Genomic DNA, 15,878 nt, shown 5'->3' with positions numbered 1-15,878 from the left:
GAATCCATTGTGACAAAGGAAAACCCACAACTAGTCCAATGTAACTCATAAAAGTCTTTTTTACGTGAAAAAATCACCACACGAGGCCTCAACTGAGGCTTGTATACCGGCATTATCAACGTTCAGACGCGGCGCCGACTCTCCACACTACGAGGGTCGGCTATTACCGGGAATTTTCATGTTTTCGTCGGGAGGGCACCTCTAGCGTGCCATCGCGTCGCGAGAGACTGGCTAGAATCTAACATGGCGCTGATTTGGAGGGAAAACGTAGTGGGGGCGCGCATGCGCTGCCTCTGCGCATGCGCGGCCTTCTGCGCCTGCGCGGACATCTGCGCAGGCGTATGAAATGTATCTGAATACCAGTGCGTAGATTTTCCAGATGATTGTCAATAAATAAAACATTGCAGTCAAGTAAAACTGTAATTAATAAATAATCGAGGGATATTGACGGACTTTTGAAGGATACGAGTGCTTTTTTGTCTTGAATTTTGAAAATATCTTGACCTTTGCACATCGAGCGGAATGGGAATATCGGAGACACTGAATTACGTGCTTTTCACCAATCCCGTGAGCTCCAGTGCCGGTTCGTTGGCGAAAACCGCTGCATCAGCTGTAAGTTGCAATAAATTCTACCAAAAAATATTATAAATAAATAATTTGAGCTTTATTACTCGTATTTGTATTATTCGTCAAGTCCCTCAAGTCCACTAGATCATGCAGATAATCTGAAATATAATATTTTTATGTCGAGTTTATTAATTAGTGTCAATAATTAATTGAACGTTGGGCATTTGGAGATGGTTTTGGCGGAATTCGTGATCATTCTGTTATTAATAATTTTTGTCCATGTGTTTTGAGTGGATGAGTGCAATCATATGCATCTTCATCGAATTTTGCAGGTTGTCAATTATTCAGGCCTCACGCCCCGTGTTGAATACAAAATGATCCCACCTGAACCTCTATGGAAATTGGCAGCAGCCTCAGGACCGTATATGAGGCTTGCAGGACTCAGTGGAGCAGCTGCAGTCATTCTCGGGGCATACGGGGCTCACAGTGAGAATTTTCTGCTGCAAAATCAGCGCTGAATTCCTTTGAGACACGTTTGTACATTATTTATTGATTTTCCAGGGAAATATCGGGATGAGGAACTGAAGCAGGTGTTCGAGACTGCCAATAAGTATCATTTTTATCATTCATTGGCGATGGTGGGGCTGGCTATGTGCAGGGCACCACTTCTGGTTAGTACTCATGCATTCTATGAAATGGAGAGGAGCTGCATTTTTTTAAACAACTGATAGCATTTTTATCTATCTAGTCTCATTTACAATTTTACTGCTGATTTATCCTATCTCGTCCAATTAAATGAGGATTTCATTTCAGACTGCTGCCCTGTGGATTTCTGGAACCTTCATGTTCTGTGGAAGTTGTTACTATTACGCCTTCACAGGTGACAAACGTTACAGCAAAATTACTCCATTTGGGGGAACCTGCTTCATACTGGGCTGGCTCACCATGTGCATATAAATTATTAATTATAATCACCCACAAGGTCTGTTGAGAGCAAGAAAATGTGTTTAAGAATGAGAAATGTTTTGTGAAGAGATAAAATATTGTACATCAAGGGGATCAGCAGCGAAGTGGTAAATTGTCTTGACGAAATTCCAATATTTCATGAGAAAATGTCAAGAGATTTTTTTTTTCTGAAGGAGAAAATTTCCAAGCGAAAAAATTGTCCCTGGTACATTTTACCACTTCCCTGCTGACATTATTTTCCATATTAGATACTCCTAGTAGCTTATAAAAACAATCTCAACGATAATAAATACAAAGGTTATTTACACACTAATCTGAAAGGAATTCCTTACTATTGGTGTTTTATTCAAGGATCTCAAAGGAAACAAAAAATATTCAGTATTCAAGTAAAATCAAAACGTTTTATACTACTCAAATGATATAAATATAATCAATTTAGCCATTTTAATCGTTCATATCAATATGCAAGTTTTTTTCTTCGAATCACGCCCCGTTGCCATAATGGACTTTATCAAAAGGCTACAGGATAACACATTTTAACATAGTCAGATGTAACAAACACAGTCGGTGCATCGTCAGACCACTCACTGGATTAAATCCACCCAATAATTTTCACCTTTTTCAATGATAAAAATTAAATAGGCAATATTTTCTGCTCGTTCCTTCGCTCAAAAACCACAAAAAAAAAGAAAATCATCTCTCGATCTCGCTCTGCCCCACAAAAAAATCTAAAATGGTCTGACAATGTAAACTATATCCTTACACGACTAAATAAAGTAATGAATTTGACTATTTTACCTAAAAATTATGAAATAATTTTATATAATGGTAGATCGATGAAATTAAATATAGTTTGTCGCATGTCACAGTGGGCGAACCAAATCCTTTCCCAAGATGTCCCCCAATTGACCAGCAAGAACAAACAAGAGATCGATTACAACACAACGAACAAGAGAAATACGAATGTCATGAATTCATTTAGACTCCATTTTTCGTGATACTCTCACTACTTATGAAACAATGCAACCATCCATCCCGATTCAACCACTTTTACATTGTTTTTTCATTTTTATTTTCAATAATAATCTTTAGTTCACACTCTCAGGGTCCTCGTGGAGCACGTGGTAAGATAATTTTGGCGATGCACATTAATTCATTATGCACCACTGTTTAAAAAAAAAGGAAAAAAAACAAAACCATCATTTACACTTTAGTAAACGTCCTCTTGATTTCTAATAATGTATAATTCCGTTAGTAATCAGTGCCTCGTAGCGGTATGATAAAGTTATTTTTATGTTATGAACCTGCGTATATCAAACTATGTTGAGATAACTAAGATATTTACAACTTATTACGTGTTTTTTCTTCATTGTTTTGTTTGTTGTCATTCATCATGTTTTTTTGAATATCTTGTTTTCATTTCAACGAAGACCATTTGATTTTCCAAGGTCTTTAGTTTTCAATAACTGACTGAGAACATTTTGGGATTATGGAAATTATTATTTTAAATTGACAGGGGCACAGAATCAAAAATTTATCAAAATTATTAATGCACTTTCTCATGGATAAAGTTTGAAAGTGATGATTAAGAAGATTTTTTGCTCGAGATGTTGACGTTTTTCTCTGCAAACTGGTATCTTGAGATATTTACGGGGCTTTCGAGAGATGAATGAGATAACACGTGAAAAAAAATGTAATAGTAATAATAAATGACTTGGGATCCATTTCTAGGAGAGGTGGAACGAGTGCTGGCCCTCCTGGGCGGCAATTCGAAGCTTTTCGCGCATTATGTCGAGGGTTGTGTAATCAGGGAGTTTGAGATAGTTGACGCATGTCATGACAGAGGGGAGGAAGTCGTCGGTCTTCATTGATGGGTCGAATGTCTTGCGAACTATCGTTAGAGGTGGCGTAAGGCTCTTAAATCCTGTAATTCACAAAAAAAAAAAAACATGGCATTTATTATAGCAACAAAATCATGGCAATTCTCCTTATCCCACCATGAAATCAATGAAAAATTCCACAAGTACTCACCTCCAACAGGCAGCCTCGGTGACCCAGTGACAAACTGAATGAATTGTCTCTGCTCCTCACTATTGTACTCAGCCATCACCTCAAACAGGAACCTAATGGCCCTCGAATCTGGAGTGTACCCGTGATCGGTCCTGCAGCATTCCAGCAGCGTCTTAACATCCCACTGTCCTCCACTCTGATGATGTCCACAGAACACAGCCTCCAGCTCCTCTGGGAAAAACAACCTCAATTGGCTCGGTGGGAAAACCGACTCGAAACCTTCTCTGAAGGCCTCCATCTGCCTGAAGACACCCTCATACAGGAACCAGTGTACAACCAGCTTGATGTACTGATCGAGATTGTGAATCGTCACTGGGACCTCGCTTCCCCCCTTCCTCAGCTCGATGTTCGCGTACCCCGGCAGCTCAAAGACGAGCCCCAGGTCGGCAATGGAACAATTATCAAGGTCCAACATCTCGACGAGTTGTGCCTTCTCGTTGGTCCTGAGTGTTTGATCCCTCTCGATAGCTTCTTTCCTCCTGACAACATCCTGGAGTTTGCTCAACGTTCTGTAGACATCTGGGCATATGTGCGCGAGGTCAGCAAGTGTCAGAGTGTGCTCCTCCCCCAGTAACCATCTGTAAAACGTCAGACTGAAGGGCAGATCCAGCATCCTCGAGTCGTAGATGGCCTTGGCCATGAACTTTCCCAGGAATTTGAACCTCGTCTTCAACTTGGCGAGGGCTGGGACCTTGGTGTTCCAGGCTGTTGGCTTTGTGAAGAGGCCCTGAGTGGAATGAATGTAGCTGGATTCATTAGCAGCCCCATGCCACATCTCCAGGTCAGCCCTCTGGAATTCCCTCGAGACCAGAGCGTAGAACTCCAGGGTTGGACCCAAGCCAGTACCAACTTCGTTGATATATTGCACCTCAAGAAGAGCCTTGCTCGATGCAAGATCCTGAATTACCTGTTCAGCTTGTTTGAAGATATCAGTCCTCGATATCGTTCGTTTCCTCCTCTCTAACCTTGGAGTGACACGCTCCTGTGAGTCAGAGCCAGATAATTCTGGGGCCGAGTCTAGAAGTCTCTGCAGTGCTCTATCACGATCGAAGGAAGTGGCATACAACAACAGCTGACGAGTCTCAAAGGGAAACAAGAATGGACAAACTGAGGCAATTTGCTGCAGCCAAGATGGTAGATTTCCCGTCATGATGACCAGTGGGTCCTGCAGCTGTCGATAGGCCTTTGCTGCGATTTTATTATTGATAAAGTCTTGAGACGACAGGAGAGATGCACTCTTGAGATGTGGGAAGAGGACCCCCCAGTGTCTGTTCAAGGAATGAAGCAGTCGAAGGAGACACAATCCATCCAAGGAAGCATCAGAGATTGTCACTGATGGCAGGGTTGGAGATAGATAAGGGACCAGGGGGCAGCGAGGTGGGGGCACCGCTCCCTCCAGCCACAAACTGTCCTCTTTACGCTTGGAACTGATCTTCGTGGACTTTCCTTTTCCCTTTCTACTCGATGTACTCTGAGAGCTAGATCCTGGCTTGGGTGAATTAGTTGTTTCCTCCTCTGGAACTGGTCTGTAGTATATTGTGTGGGTTTGCACCCAGACAGCATCGTGACCCAGTGGAGGTTCTGTGTCCGTCTCGGGTTCAGAATGATCAATACCTGCACAGCTGAACTGCCTCACTGCCTGGTAAACCGTCATATTGAACGGCAGAACTTCGTCACCAATGAGGAACTGGAGCTTGTGCTTTGAGCCCTGAGAGATTACAACAGCAGCCAGAGTGTCATCAATATCATCTTCACTGTTGTCGTCATCACTGACCATTGATTCAGCATCTCTGATTCTACCGTAACCCCGAACCATGAGGTAACGCTCAATAGCTTGGACGAGGGCTAGTGGGTCGATCTTCACAGTGCCTCCTTTCCACTGCTTGAGATTGTTGCAATCTGGATGTCGTTGGAGATTGCATTTCAACTGATGCGTGTTGAAAAATTTGAGTGCACTTGTTCCACCTCGTCCAGCACCAGAACCCGCTGGTAGATCGTGGACTTTGACGGGAAATTGTTCCAACTGTGCGACACAACTGTTGAGTTTGTTGACGAGAGCACCGAAGGCTCCTGGATTCATGTCAATGGGACTGTCGGTTGGACTGTTGATGTCCTGCTGCATTGTCGACTCGGCGAAGAGCTTCCAGAACATTCTGAGACGATCGTAACGGTTCCCTGGGGCGTCTGTTGTCGTCAGGTGATTCAGGAGGGCTTTTATCAGGCCACTGTAGTTCATCTCGAAGGGTGAGATGTCACTCTCCAGGACTATGTCTCTGAGTTCTGTCAGGGCCGGGAGCATCTCGTCGAGTTCGTTGGATTGGAGACGTTGAATTGCCGAAGTCAGACGAGAGAGGACTGTCAGGGCTGGATGGGTGCACGGTGCATCATCCTGGTATCTCGATAAAAATTGTCCTGCCTGCTCACGAACCCAGGTTTTAGCTTTATCGCGATTGCCACCGGTTAGACTGGGATTGCTGGGGGGCTTGGTGAGACTTGTTGATGAGGTTGAGTCTCGTTTATCACTTGATGCACTCGAGGCGGATGATTTCCTACCCCAACGCGCTGGGTTCAAGTTGCCCAGGAAACGATTGTTCTTCTGGGCAAAACCTGTGAAGAGGGATTCCGCTTGGGGGGACTGTTGAGGGGTAGTGGCACTTCCAAGACGCGAGAGCCTTCCTTTCTTGTTTTGGCGTTTGCGTTTTAGGACGTCTCCGATTCTTCTGAAACAGGGGGATTTTTAGAGATTTTTGGGCTTTAAAAGTGGGATGCAAAACATTTCTGGAGTATTCTAGAGTAAGGAGAGTGAGAGAGAGTCTTTTGACTGATAATTTAGAAAATGAATTAATTAATCACTTACAAGTGGGCACTTTGTGGTGTACTCGCAGCATCCTCAACTGACGAGCTCAAATCAGTACGACTTCTAGTTTCCATAGTAGCTGTGAGACATGGTCTCAATTGACTAGTTGCAATTGAACCAAATAAAATATTTCCATTAGTTGTGGGTGAAGCAACTGGGGATGTGGCACTGCTAGATGATAGTGTCACTGTCGATGACAATGGTGTATTGGATGGACCTGGTTGGGGACTTGGCAATGATGTACCAGAAGTGCACTTGGGTGGTGATACACCAAGAGGTACCTCGGGATCGGCTAATTGTCGCACTTGGTGCAATACTCCCTCTCTGTGAAAATGTACACCAAATACGTGGGGCAGACGCTTCATCAGAATACTGGCCATTTGCAATGCACCTATCACAATTCGAAGGTCTTGAGAGGCTAGCATACCGGCTATGTGGGATGATACTACTTGATTTTTTAATACATCCTTCAACAAATCAGTGGACGCATAGTAAACCATCCTCAACAGTGCCCTCAGACACTTGTGCTTGACAGCAGGCCCAGCAGAACTACTATAAACTTCATATAGTACAGAGAAAAGTGTTCTGATGAACGACACCAGCCACTCATTGGTCTCAATAACCGGTGGTACGACATCCATATTCCCCAAGCACGTGGGACTCTTCCCCTCGGCAGTATCCGTCATGACTCTCCTGAAGATGCTCCTCGCCATCCCAATGTCCTCGTTGATTTGCTTCATCATAGTCAGATCGATGGTGTAGGTTCTCCCCAGAGTGGAAAGACAAATCTCGTCCTCTCCGTTCTGAAAAGCCATCTCAATGATTCTTGAATCAATAGTGCTGAAGGGATGACAGCAGTGTCTCTCGTCCCTCCACTCCCAGTGAACGGTCTCCTGCTGATTATTAGTCCTCTCTAGAAGACTATTGACACTGAATATTCCATCTGTGGGTAGAGGAGGCATGAGCTCCTCAATGAGACAAGTGATCTCGAACCACTCCTGAGGGGATCTTGGCACAAGGTCAACATCCTCAGTCTTGACCTCCAACGATCCAGTGAGAAGATAACTCAAAGTAAAAGCGATATTCTGCTGGAGAAGAAGCTGTGCCAAGTCGGGACAACGATTCGATATCACAGAGAGCATTCGTAATACAGTAATAAAATTCCCAATGCTATTGACTGGGGGTGTAATCATCAACAATTGCTGTAAATTCTGTAACAACTCAGCAGTGATAATCTTATGCAGCATGACAGGATCATGCTGAAAACTATCGACGAGTCTGCTGAACGCCTGACAGACACACTCCACACTCTTTTTATCCTGATTGGTGAGTCTACTGGTGAGCAATGGGAGACTCTCAACGACCAGGTGAAAGTCATCGGGGTGAAGGTTTTGACAGCAATTGGCTGTTATTGTCAGGGCAGCACGTTGAGCTGTGATATTGAAGAAGTCCACGAATTTAAGGCAGGCCGAGACACCACCGGCGTGGAGGATTGTCTTGCTGTGTCTTCTCGAGAGCATGGCTAGGGCTGTGAGACACTGTTCGGCCACGTCCATGCACTCGATTGATTCCAACTTCTGTAGGAACACTGGGACCGCATCTACGACGACTGTCGACGATCGAGGCAGGGCCTCCATCATGTAGGTCAGGGCACGACAGGCGTGTGTCATGATGACAAAGTTGTGCTCGATTCCTAGGAGATTTATCAATGCTGCTACGACTTGTTTCACCGGGAAGCCAGTCAGTGTATCTTCATTTCCCATGACGAGAATCTCTCCCATTCCTATCACTGCCTGTAGCTGTTCTCCCTCGTCATCAACAGCTTGGAGACCTGCCAGCAGTTGTTGGGCCTTAGCAGCTGAACTTGCGCCCATACTTCGGTTCAAGAGGTGCTGCATCCTGGGGCCAAGGGCTCCGAAGACGTGGGGCGGGAGGCCACGTGCCTCCAAAAGCGCCTGGAGTCTTCCAACTTCGCCATCATCACTCTCACTGTCACCTGTCGTTCCCGACATACCAGAGGGACCACCACTGGCAGCTGCTGCTGCGGCTGCTGCTGCTGCTGTCGCTGGAGCAGAGTCCTCGTCTCCAGGGGTTGAGGTCTGTTGACTTGGGACTGATGTGGTTGTGGGAAGGGTTGTGGGAGTGGATTCAGATGCTGACATGAGAGCACCTCCACTGGAGGTTGGATTGTCACAGGATTTACGAGCGCGAGAGGACGAACGGTGGCGAGAACTCGAGCAGGATGAGGCCTCTTTCTTGTGTTTTGAGAGGACCTTTGAGGTCAACTCTTTGGGCTGATCCGAGGGGAGTTTCACTCGGGAACGCAGCAAGTGCTTGTGAGTGGGCTGATGGTGGCTCGAGTTGGTGGAGGCAGACACAGAGGGGTTGACAACTGACGTGGATGTGACACCACTAGTCCCTGCCCCGTCATGTGCCAACGCCCCCCCACCGCTCTCCACAGAGTTACTAGCTGCGTTACCCACTCTGATGCTTGACTTGACACCCAATGCTTGACTACTCGTACCACCGTTTGTGTGGCTTGAAACAGTGCTTTGGGATTTTGTAGCTCGTCCTCCTCTTGATGTCGCTGGATTATTGCTCACCGATGAACTCGCTACAGCTATCAAATTGTTATTTCCAGACGATGACTTTCTACTGTTGTAGACTGTCGACGATGTGTGATCGAATGAACTACTGCTTCCCTGAACACTTTGTGGATTTTGTGGTGTACGTGAACGAGTACGTGACGCTACGCAATCTATTGGGGCAGGATTATATTCAGCTTGACTGTGTTTTGTTGAATTTTTTCTCGTTGTACTGACACCACTCGTGGAATGCTGTCCCTTGGACTGTGCTCTCCAATCAATATCTTTAATGGTGATAACAAAATGACAATTGGTTTTTCCTCCTCACAAAATGAATAAATAAATCATGGAAAAATAAATAATAAAGACTCACCAGTGAGAGTTCCTACGCTACCTCCATGTCCCTTTCTCTCCCCTTTATTTTTACCCTCGCCCCTCGAATCAACCGAACGTCTGTGTGTATTACTAGTAACACTAGAAACCAGTGAAGTTTGTGGTTCAGTTTGTCTCCTCCGTTTTTCCGCCAATGTCGCAACAACTGTCGGTGTACTCTGTCGTTTTCTGTAACCACTAGTGCCACTGCTCTTCCCCCGTAATTTAGAGGCGTCTGCTGAAGCACTGGCCTTCTCTACAGACCCCCCGAGCGACGACTGATCTTGTTGATCTGCCATAGATTAATCGACGCATGCCACTATTCTGTCTGTAACAAAGTCAAAATTCCTTATATTCTCACCAATTCCTCATCACGCAACTGATAATACCAATGGAACTCGTGTTTATGGAAGAATTATCGTTAATTCTTATCACCGAAGGCATGACACGAAATTCACAACACACATACATGACATATGATTTAATTTTCTCGATGAATATCGTCACGTTCACCAACAAAAGCCGAAAAAAATTTATCCCCCTGCAAAGCGTTTAAATGCCCTCTCAGACCATTTAATGGCCATAATGCGCACTTTACTCTCTTTTATGTCTCTCCGAGTGAACAAAAAAAAACATAAATAATACTTCAGAAATAAAAATAAATCACCTCAAGGAGAATGAACTCCGAAAAAATGCATGGTAATAACTCCAATTGTCCTAGGCCAACGACATCAGCATCACACGCAACTGAACAATCTCACAAATGTTATTATATTTATGAAAATATCGTGAAGATAACAACGTAGGTGGACAACAAAGACTCTCCTCACTCAGTCTGAGCAAGCCACCATTTGCTTGGCTCTGGGAAAGTAATGGAGGACAAGTTTAGTCTTTTCCCACTACATCGTACCTCGAATACACTTGTGTGTCGCCAGTGAGCCTCTCCGTTGAGAATAACCGAGTAAAAAACACCTCGTGATGCTTGCACAAGTGCCCTTGCACATGATTAAATTGAAAAAAAATGTTAATTTAAAGGGAATTACCTGAATCTTGAAGGAGCATGCTCGATACATATCCCCAGAGCACGAAAAAAAAACGCGTGAATATTATTGTATATCGAGCACGACGCACGACGCCGTACTGTAGTCACTCCTGGGGGGAAGGGATGGGGAGAACATACACACTTATACACTTATCACTCGAGTATTTTCATGAAAACGTGGGGGGGGTAGAGGAAAAAATGAGAGAGAGAAAACAGAATGCACGACGTTGTGTGAGTAATCTAATGTACACAATGACCGAGGGAATCGGAATGAATCCCGACGAAACTGAGAACTGAATAGAACTGAACGGAACAGCCGAATCACCAGAATGTGCCTGGGCTCAGGTTGGTTAGGATCCGGTGGAGGGGTTGGAGGAGGGCGAGGGGAGCTCCGCCCACTCGACGAGGAGAGACAATTATTCAGACAGAGAGGGAGTAAGACAGAATGAACAATTAAATGAAATGGACTTGAAGGAAATTTAAAAAATTATCGCACTCGATTGTCTCCACTCGGTAACACGTCACACCGACGAATAGACGGAACCGAGTCTCGAGGTCACTTTGAATATTTTTTTCTTCATTATTATTGGCGTTTCGGTTTATTTTGTTTTATTGAGAATTTATTGGTGATTTATAGAAATTGGTTTAGGGGGGGTCTGTGGTGAGGGCTCGATGCCTCGGTGTTATGTGGGGAGTCACTGGTGCACGTATTTTGCTCTCGCCAAATGGATTGTGGAGGATAACCGAGTGAGAGGGTTTCTTTGGTTGCATTACCCAAAGGTAGCGAACGCGCAGGTGCGGGAGCTCCTCAAGTTCTAGCCAGCCTTCGGTGGAAGTGCGTGCGATGTGTGTACATGTTGACAGGGCTGACATCGTGGATTATTTCGCTTTTTTTAGGAAATTCGAGAGGTCGAGGGGATGGCGCGGAGCGATATCGGGGAATTTTTAATTTATAAAAATATTGACAAGACGTGCCATGCGGGTACCTAATTGGACTTAAATTAAAAAGAAATGGAAAAAAAGAGTGAATTTTAATGGAGAAATGATTGAAGAAATATTAATGAATAAAAGAATGTTTTTTGTAGACTTTGTTGTAGAGTATGAAATTCTCCAGAAAAAAGTTCTCATCCTATTTTGCAATAAATCGAATAATTTTCGTGATGCTCTGATTTTTCTCTAGGAAGAAACCTTTTTATTTCCTCTGATTGTGAAAATTGCCATCTAATTTCTTAAATGTCTAGAGAATTTAAAATGTTAATAGCGAGGTGAAAATAAAAAAAAATGGTTGTAAGAAAAAGAAATTTCTCAAATGAAATAAAATATCAGCCCTTAATCCAGATTATCATGTAATATTTGACAATCCCCAGCACTTCTTGGAGGTTATCTTCCCAGATCCTAATTTGTCTCGACGAGTAATTAACCTAAATACCCAATAAGTAGAAAAATCCCTACGATTTGGCGACATTGATTTTTTAACAGCTGTTCAGGGCAGGTTCTTTTGTGTGCTCTCACTCAGGTCTCGACATGCTGGCGACCTTTGGGACGTCGACCGATTGGTCGACTCCCCAGCAGGACCTCCCCAATTATTTTCCTCACCGTATACCGAGAATTCGTTGGATACTTTACAAATAAAGCGATACCTGAGACTGACATTAAAATCCAGACGTCAATTTTCCCAGTAATTTATGAGTCTAACCCTCCCCCCAGCCAACAAATGCGTAATACCAACGTATCATCTCACTCCTCTCTTTCTCGAATCGATGATAAATACGTAGTTATCTCCCGTTTGCTGCGTACAATTCAACGGAAAAAGTTTAAAACTCACCGAAAAAAAACGGTGAGCTCCTTCCTCTGGAAATGGAACCCTCCAGTTACGCAACGTGAGCAATGCGTTGTACGAAGAGGACACGTGTGAAAATATCAGCAAAAACCAACTGTCAAGTTGAGCTCGTGTTAGCCTTGACTCCCATCGGCCTGTGCAGACTAACTATTATCAAACAATTAAATTGTCATTTTTTTTCAGTCAAATTTTTACTTCAACTCGATGCTCGCTTTTTTCCTCCTTCAGGGATCGATTTTTCTCTTACCAGAATGGAGAGGTTGAGGGACTAAACAGCTGTACTGAGAAATAGAAATTCTTACTGCACGTTCTAGGTGCGATCTACACGCTTTGGGAGACTTTGCTGGTCCCGTCGTGTTTCGTGTATTTTCAGGGGAAGGGGGTCCTTCCTCACTGGGTAAAACAGCTGATCAGGGGGTTGGGGGAACGCGGATAGATGGAGCTGTGATGGTGATGATGAAGAAATTTTGAAAAAATTAGTAATTAGAAGACATCAATTGCAAATAAATTTCAGACAATATGTTATTAGTGAGGAATGATACTTCCCATAGAATGGTAAAATCACTATTAATTCTTCATTTTATTCGCGTAAATACAGTTGACGACGCTGAAATCAAACTTCAATGAAAAAAAAAAACATTTTATGCAACAATAGAAAGGAACTCTCAACAGCATGATTCACTAATTTAAGTTAATTACATAATTTCGTGTATTCATAGAGCTTTGTTAATTCCATAAAGCAATTCTTTCAACGATTCCTCGTTTATCGTCTCTAACGAACTATTCTCTCGATTTCGTTCATTCAAAATGCCATCGATCGCGTGTTTCAAGTCCTTCTGGAGATTGTCTGAAGGATCTTGATACTGTTGATCAGATTCTTGTAAATTTTCCGATTGTTTTGGAGAGGCTAGTCTCAGATGTTGCATCTCGGTGGTGGGAGAGGATGGATCGTTCTGCATGGGTGAAATAACTAGAGAGAGGAAATCTTGGGAATTGTCTTCTGGCAGTTGGACACCTCCAGGGGATTTACCCCCTGCAGGCTCCATTCTTTCGTCGATTTTTGGTGGATCTGCATGACAGGTAAAGTGGAATATATTTGTTGAACTCAAGGGGTTTATGTCCATCTCCCGGGTTAAAGTTGGCTCTCCATTGCGGTTGGGTATCACCACGAATTTATTTGCTTCATCCAATGCGAATGCATTCATTTGAGGTTCAGAAGTAGTTGGTTCCGGTATTTGATCGAGAGCTGGTGACATTCGAGATTGCTCTGGACATTTGTGGGTTCTTTGACTGACCTGAATAACAGAATTCGAAAGGTTCTTGAGCTTGAAGTGAACTTGATTACACTTGACTATTGAATTACTCATGAAAAATCTTACTTTATATCTGAAACTCTTTCCACACGCCGAACATGTGTACGGCATGACCCCAGTGTGGATCCTCCTGTGAACGAGATAAGACACACGTTGCCGAAAACATTTCCCTAGGAAATAAAAAAATAAAAAAACAGTGAATAATTAAATTAATGACTTTTTTTTTTGAACACTTACCATAGAATCAAATGTCAAACCATGCTTGGTGTTTAGTTCAACAGCACAGCAACAAGTGGCACAGTTTTAGAGGATATTAGTGTTAACTGGAAGCAATAAAGCGTATGAAAGTGAAACAGCTTAAAAATTTTGAGGATTAATTCGATAGTGAAATTTTTCACGTCTTTGAAAAAGCAAGTTGGCTCATTTCATCTGTCATCGTTAGTACCCACTCACCACAAGTTTCGCAGGCAAAGGGCTTTTCACCAGTGTGAATTCTCTCATGATTGTGCAATGTTGAGAGCTCCTTGAAGGATCTCCCGCAAACTGTGCACGCGTGAGGCTTATCATCCTTGTGATAGAGCCTGTGTTTATGATACGACTGCTGAAATGTAAACGTTTTGTTGCATATATTGCATTGATAAGGCATTTCTCCAGAGTGAAGTCTCTTATGTTTCTTGAGAAAGTACTTTGTCGTGAACATTTTACTGCACACATCGCACTCCCACTGTTTCCCCTCGTGGGTCTTCAGGTGCTGAGTGACATGTTGTTCCTAAATTCATAAATCAGTTGAAAAATAATCTCAACGTTCTTGAGACATTCCCAAAAACTAATCTCTCTTCATATCTCACCTTTTTAAAATTCTTTCCACACAGAGGACAATTGAATCCTCCATCTGAATTTCGCTCCTCTCCCAGGGTCGCTAGAAATAATGGCCCAGGGTTATCGCAATCGTCTTCAATAATTCTTCTTCTTGATTAAAAATAATGTCTTCTTTTTTACCTAAATTACCTCCTGTATGTGCCACTCTCATGTGAATCATGAGACTCCCTCTCATCTTGAAAACTTTAGAACACAAATGGCAAGGATAATTTTTCAAAAGATCCTCAGGCTTGATGTTACAATCCTTGGCAGCAATTTTATGGGCAAGTTGTTTGTGTAATATCAGAGAATTCCGATTCACCAGGCTCAAGCCACAGATATTACACCTCTCCCTCTTCTCATTCAATGTTCCATTCATCAACGATGATGATTTCTGATCCTCAGAGTGTTCTTTGAGAATTAATAAGTCACTTTGAACTTCTTCGTCATGACATTTCGCATTGGCGTTTGACGCATGAACATTGCAAGGCTCTGGAATGTGCAGACTCACTTCTGATGACGAAATAATGTTCCTGGGAATGACTTCACTCGTCGATTTTTCGATATTCGTAATGTCGTCAATATTTCGGTTATTAAATCTGTCAGGATTAACGTCTTCAGGGGTTTCTGACAATAAATTCCCCTTCCAGGGATTAGTCTCTACCTGCGAGACAGCATCAGCACCCAATACATTCATCTCAGTTTCATCACTAGTTTCTTCTCTCATTCCATTGAATACCACAGGAACAGTCGCAATAAATTGTCTAGGAATTGAGGAATCATCTCTGACGTTTTGGGAGGTTTTGAGATGTAGAATTGAGGATGTTTCGTTGAGAATAATCACAGGATTGCCACATTTTCCCCCAGAATCGGCTACTTCGAATCCATTTATCTTGACGATTTGTCGATTTTTGGCTTCAGATCTCTCACGTTCATTTGATCTATTGTCAATGATGGTATGACCAAACAGGTGAATTGTCAATTTGTCTATACCTAGGACAGTGTCGTTGCAGATGGGACATGTCAGTGGACGTGTGGCCACACTCACGAGACCAATTCTCAATGAATCTAAGGAATTGAAACTCGGCTGGGTGCACAGTGGGCAGGAGAAGAGCTGAGTACACATTGTCGTGATTATTGTCATCTCATTGATTGATTATTATCAGGGCCGATCACTTTTTCACTTCACGACAACGAAAAACTGTCATGATTAATCGAAAAATTATTATTATTCACTGTAATGAGAAAACCTCATCAGATTTCGATCATTTCAGAAAATAATTCCAACATTTCATGGATTTACAGTGGTGTACGTAATTTTTTCGTGCAATTGAAGCTGGAAAATTGCAAATTACATATTTTTTGTCAAACTAAATTTAGATTGCACAGACGTGACTGAAATCCATGA

At 43.1% G+C, this 15,878-nt stretch overlaps 3 protein-coding genes across 11 annotated transcripts; 1 reads left to right on the top strand and 2 right to left on the bottom strand.

The window, feature by feature from the left end:
• The first annotated feature begins 354 nt into the window (after nucleotides 1-354).
• On the top strand, nucleotides 355-1,846 carry LOC107038991 (transmembrane protein 256 homolog). Of its 2 annotated transcripts, none has more exons than XM_015258401.1 (4): nucleotides 355-612; nucleotides 900-1,053; nucleotides 1,129-1,238; nucleotides 1,381-1,846. In XM_015258401.1, exons 1-4 carry the CDS (start codon nucleotides 523-525, stop codon nucleotides 1,522-1,524), a joined length of 498 nt encoding a protein of 165 aa, XP_015113887.1. In that variant the 5' UTR covers nucleotides 355-522; the 3' UTR covers nucleotides 1,525-1,846. The 2 variants fall into 2 exon arrangements, with proteins under 2 accessions (XP_015113887.1, XP_015113888.1); XM_015258402.1 differs by having other exon boundaries at nucleotides 542-612; nucleotides 859-1,053.
• Nucleotides 1,847-1,857: 11 nt separating this feature from the next.
• LOC107038989 (E3 ubiquitin-protein ligase TRIP12) lies at nucleotides 1,858-12,625 on the bottom strand. Of its 8 annotated transcripts, none has more exons than XM_015258393.2 (6): nucleotides 12,547-12,625; nucleotides 12,285-12,446; nucleotides 9,419-9,745; nucleotides 6,461-9,329; nucleotides 3,565-6,323; nucleotides 1,858-3,457 (listed from the first exon to the last, which is right to left on the bottom strand). In XM_015258393.2, exons 3-6 carry the CDS (start codon nucleotides 9,714-9,716, stop codon nucleotides 3,261-3,263), a joined length of 6,123 nt encoding a protein of 2,040 aa, XP_015113879.1. In that variant the 5' UTR covers nucleotides 9,717-9,745; nucleotides 12,285-12,446; nucleotides 12,547-12,625; the 3' UTR covers nucleotides 1,858-3,260. The 8 variants fall into 8 exon arrangements, with proteins under 8 accessions (XP_015113879.1, XP_015113886.1, XP_015113880.1 ...); XM_015258400.2 differs by having other exon boundaries at nucleotides 3,565-6,320; XM_015258394.2 differs by having other exon boundaries at nucleotides 9,419-9,741.
• Nucleotides 12,626-12,902: 277 nt separating this feature from the next.
• LOC107038986 (zinc finger protein 184) lies at nucleotides 12,903-15,867 on the bottom strand. Its single transcript, XM_015258389.2, has 5 exons — nucleotides 14,612-15,867; nucleotides 14,461-14,531; nucleotides 14,066-14,381; nucleotides 13,679-13,782; nucleotides 12,903-13,594 (listed from the first exon to the last, which is right to left on the bottom strand). Exons 1-5 carry the CDS (start codon nucleotides 15,612-15,614, stop codon nucleotides 13,013-13,015), a joined length of 2,076 nt encoding a protein of 691 aa, XP_015113875.1. The 5' UTR covers nucleotides 15,615-15,867; the 3' UTR covers nucleotides 12,903-13,012.
• Nucleotides 15,868-15,878: the final 11 nt, after the last annotated feature.

This window comes from Diachasma alloeum, unplaced genomic scaffold (genome assembly GCF_001412515.2).
Source record: "Diachasma alloeum isolate Michigan unplaced genomic scaffold, Dall2.0 Dall_scaffold_00289, whole genome shotgun sequence".
Classification (NCBI taxonomy): domain Eukaryota; kingdom Metazoa; phylum Arthropoda; class Insecta; order Hymenoptera; family Braconidae; genus Diachasma; species Diachasma alloeum.
The sequence above is the reverse complement of the archived record's forward strand: the minus strand, read 5'-3'. Positions and strand labels throughout refer to the sequence as shown.

What these genes read in the sequence shown, in the direction of transcription:
- LOC107038991 (XM_015258401.1), top strand. Translation starts at nt 523, where the DNA reads ATGGGAATATCGGAGACACTGAATTACGTGCTTTTCACCAATCCCGTG. An exon ending in CGAAAACCGCTGCATCAGCT is followed by an intron (nt 613 to 899) that starts GTAAGTTGCAAT and finishes CGAATTTTGCAG; the next exon opens with GTTGTCAATTATTCAGGCCT. An exon ending in CGGGGCATACGGGGCTCACA is followed by an intron (nt 1,054 to 1,128) that starts GTGAGAATTTTC and finishes TTGATTTTCCAG; the next exon opens with GGAAATATCGGGATGAGGAA.
- LOC107038989 (XM_015258393.2), bottom strand. Translation starts at nt 9,716, where the DNA reads ATGGCAGATCAACAAGATCAGTCGTCGCTCGGGGGGTCTGTAGAGAAG. An exon ending in TAGCGTAGGAACTCTCACTG is followed by an intron (nt 9,330 to 9,418) that starts GTGAGTCTTTAT and finishes TCACCATTAAAG; the next exon opens with ATATTGATTGGAGAGCACAG. An exon ending in ACACCACAAAGTGCCCACTT is followed by an intron (nt 6,324 to 6,460) that starts GTAAGTGATTAA and finishes CCCCTGTTTCAG; the next exon opens with AAGAATCGGAGACGTCCTAA.
- LOC107038986 (XM_015258389.2), bottom strand. Translation starts at nt 15,614, where the DNA reads ATGACAATAATCACGACAATGTGTACTCAGCTCTTCTCCTGCCCACTG. An exon ending in ACATACAGGAGGTAATTTAG is followed by an intron (nt 14,532 to 14,611) that starts GTAAAAAAGAAG and finishes CATTATTTCTAG; the next exon opens with CGACCCTGGGAGAGGAGCGA. An exon ending in GAAAGAGTTTCAGATATAAA is followed by an intron (nt 13,595 to 13,678) that starts GTAAGATTTTTC and finishes TCTGTTATTCAG; the next exon opens with GTCAGTCAAAGAACCCACAA.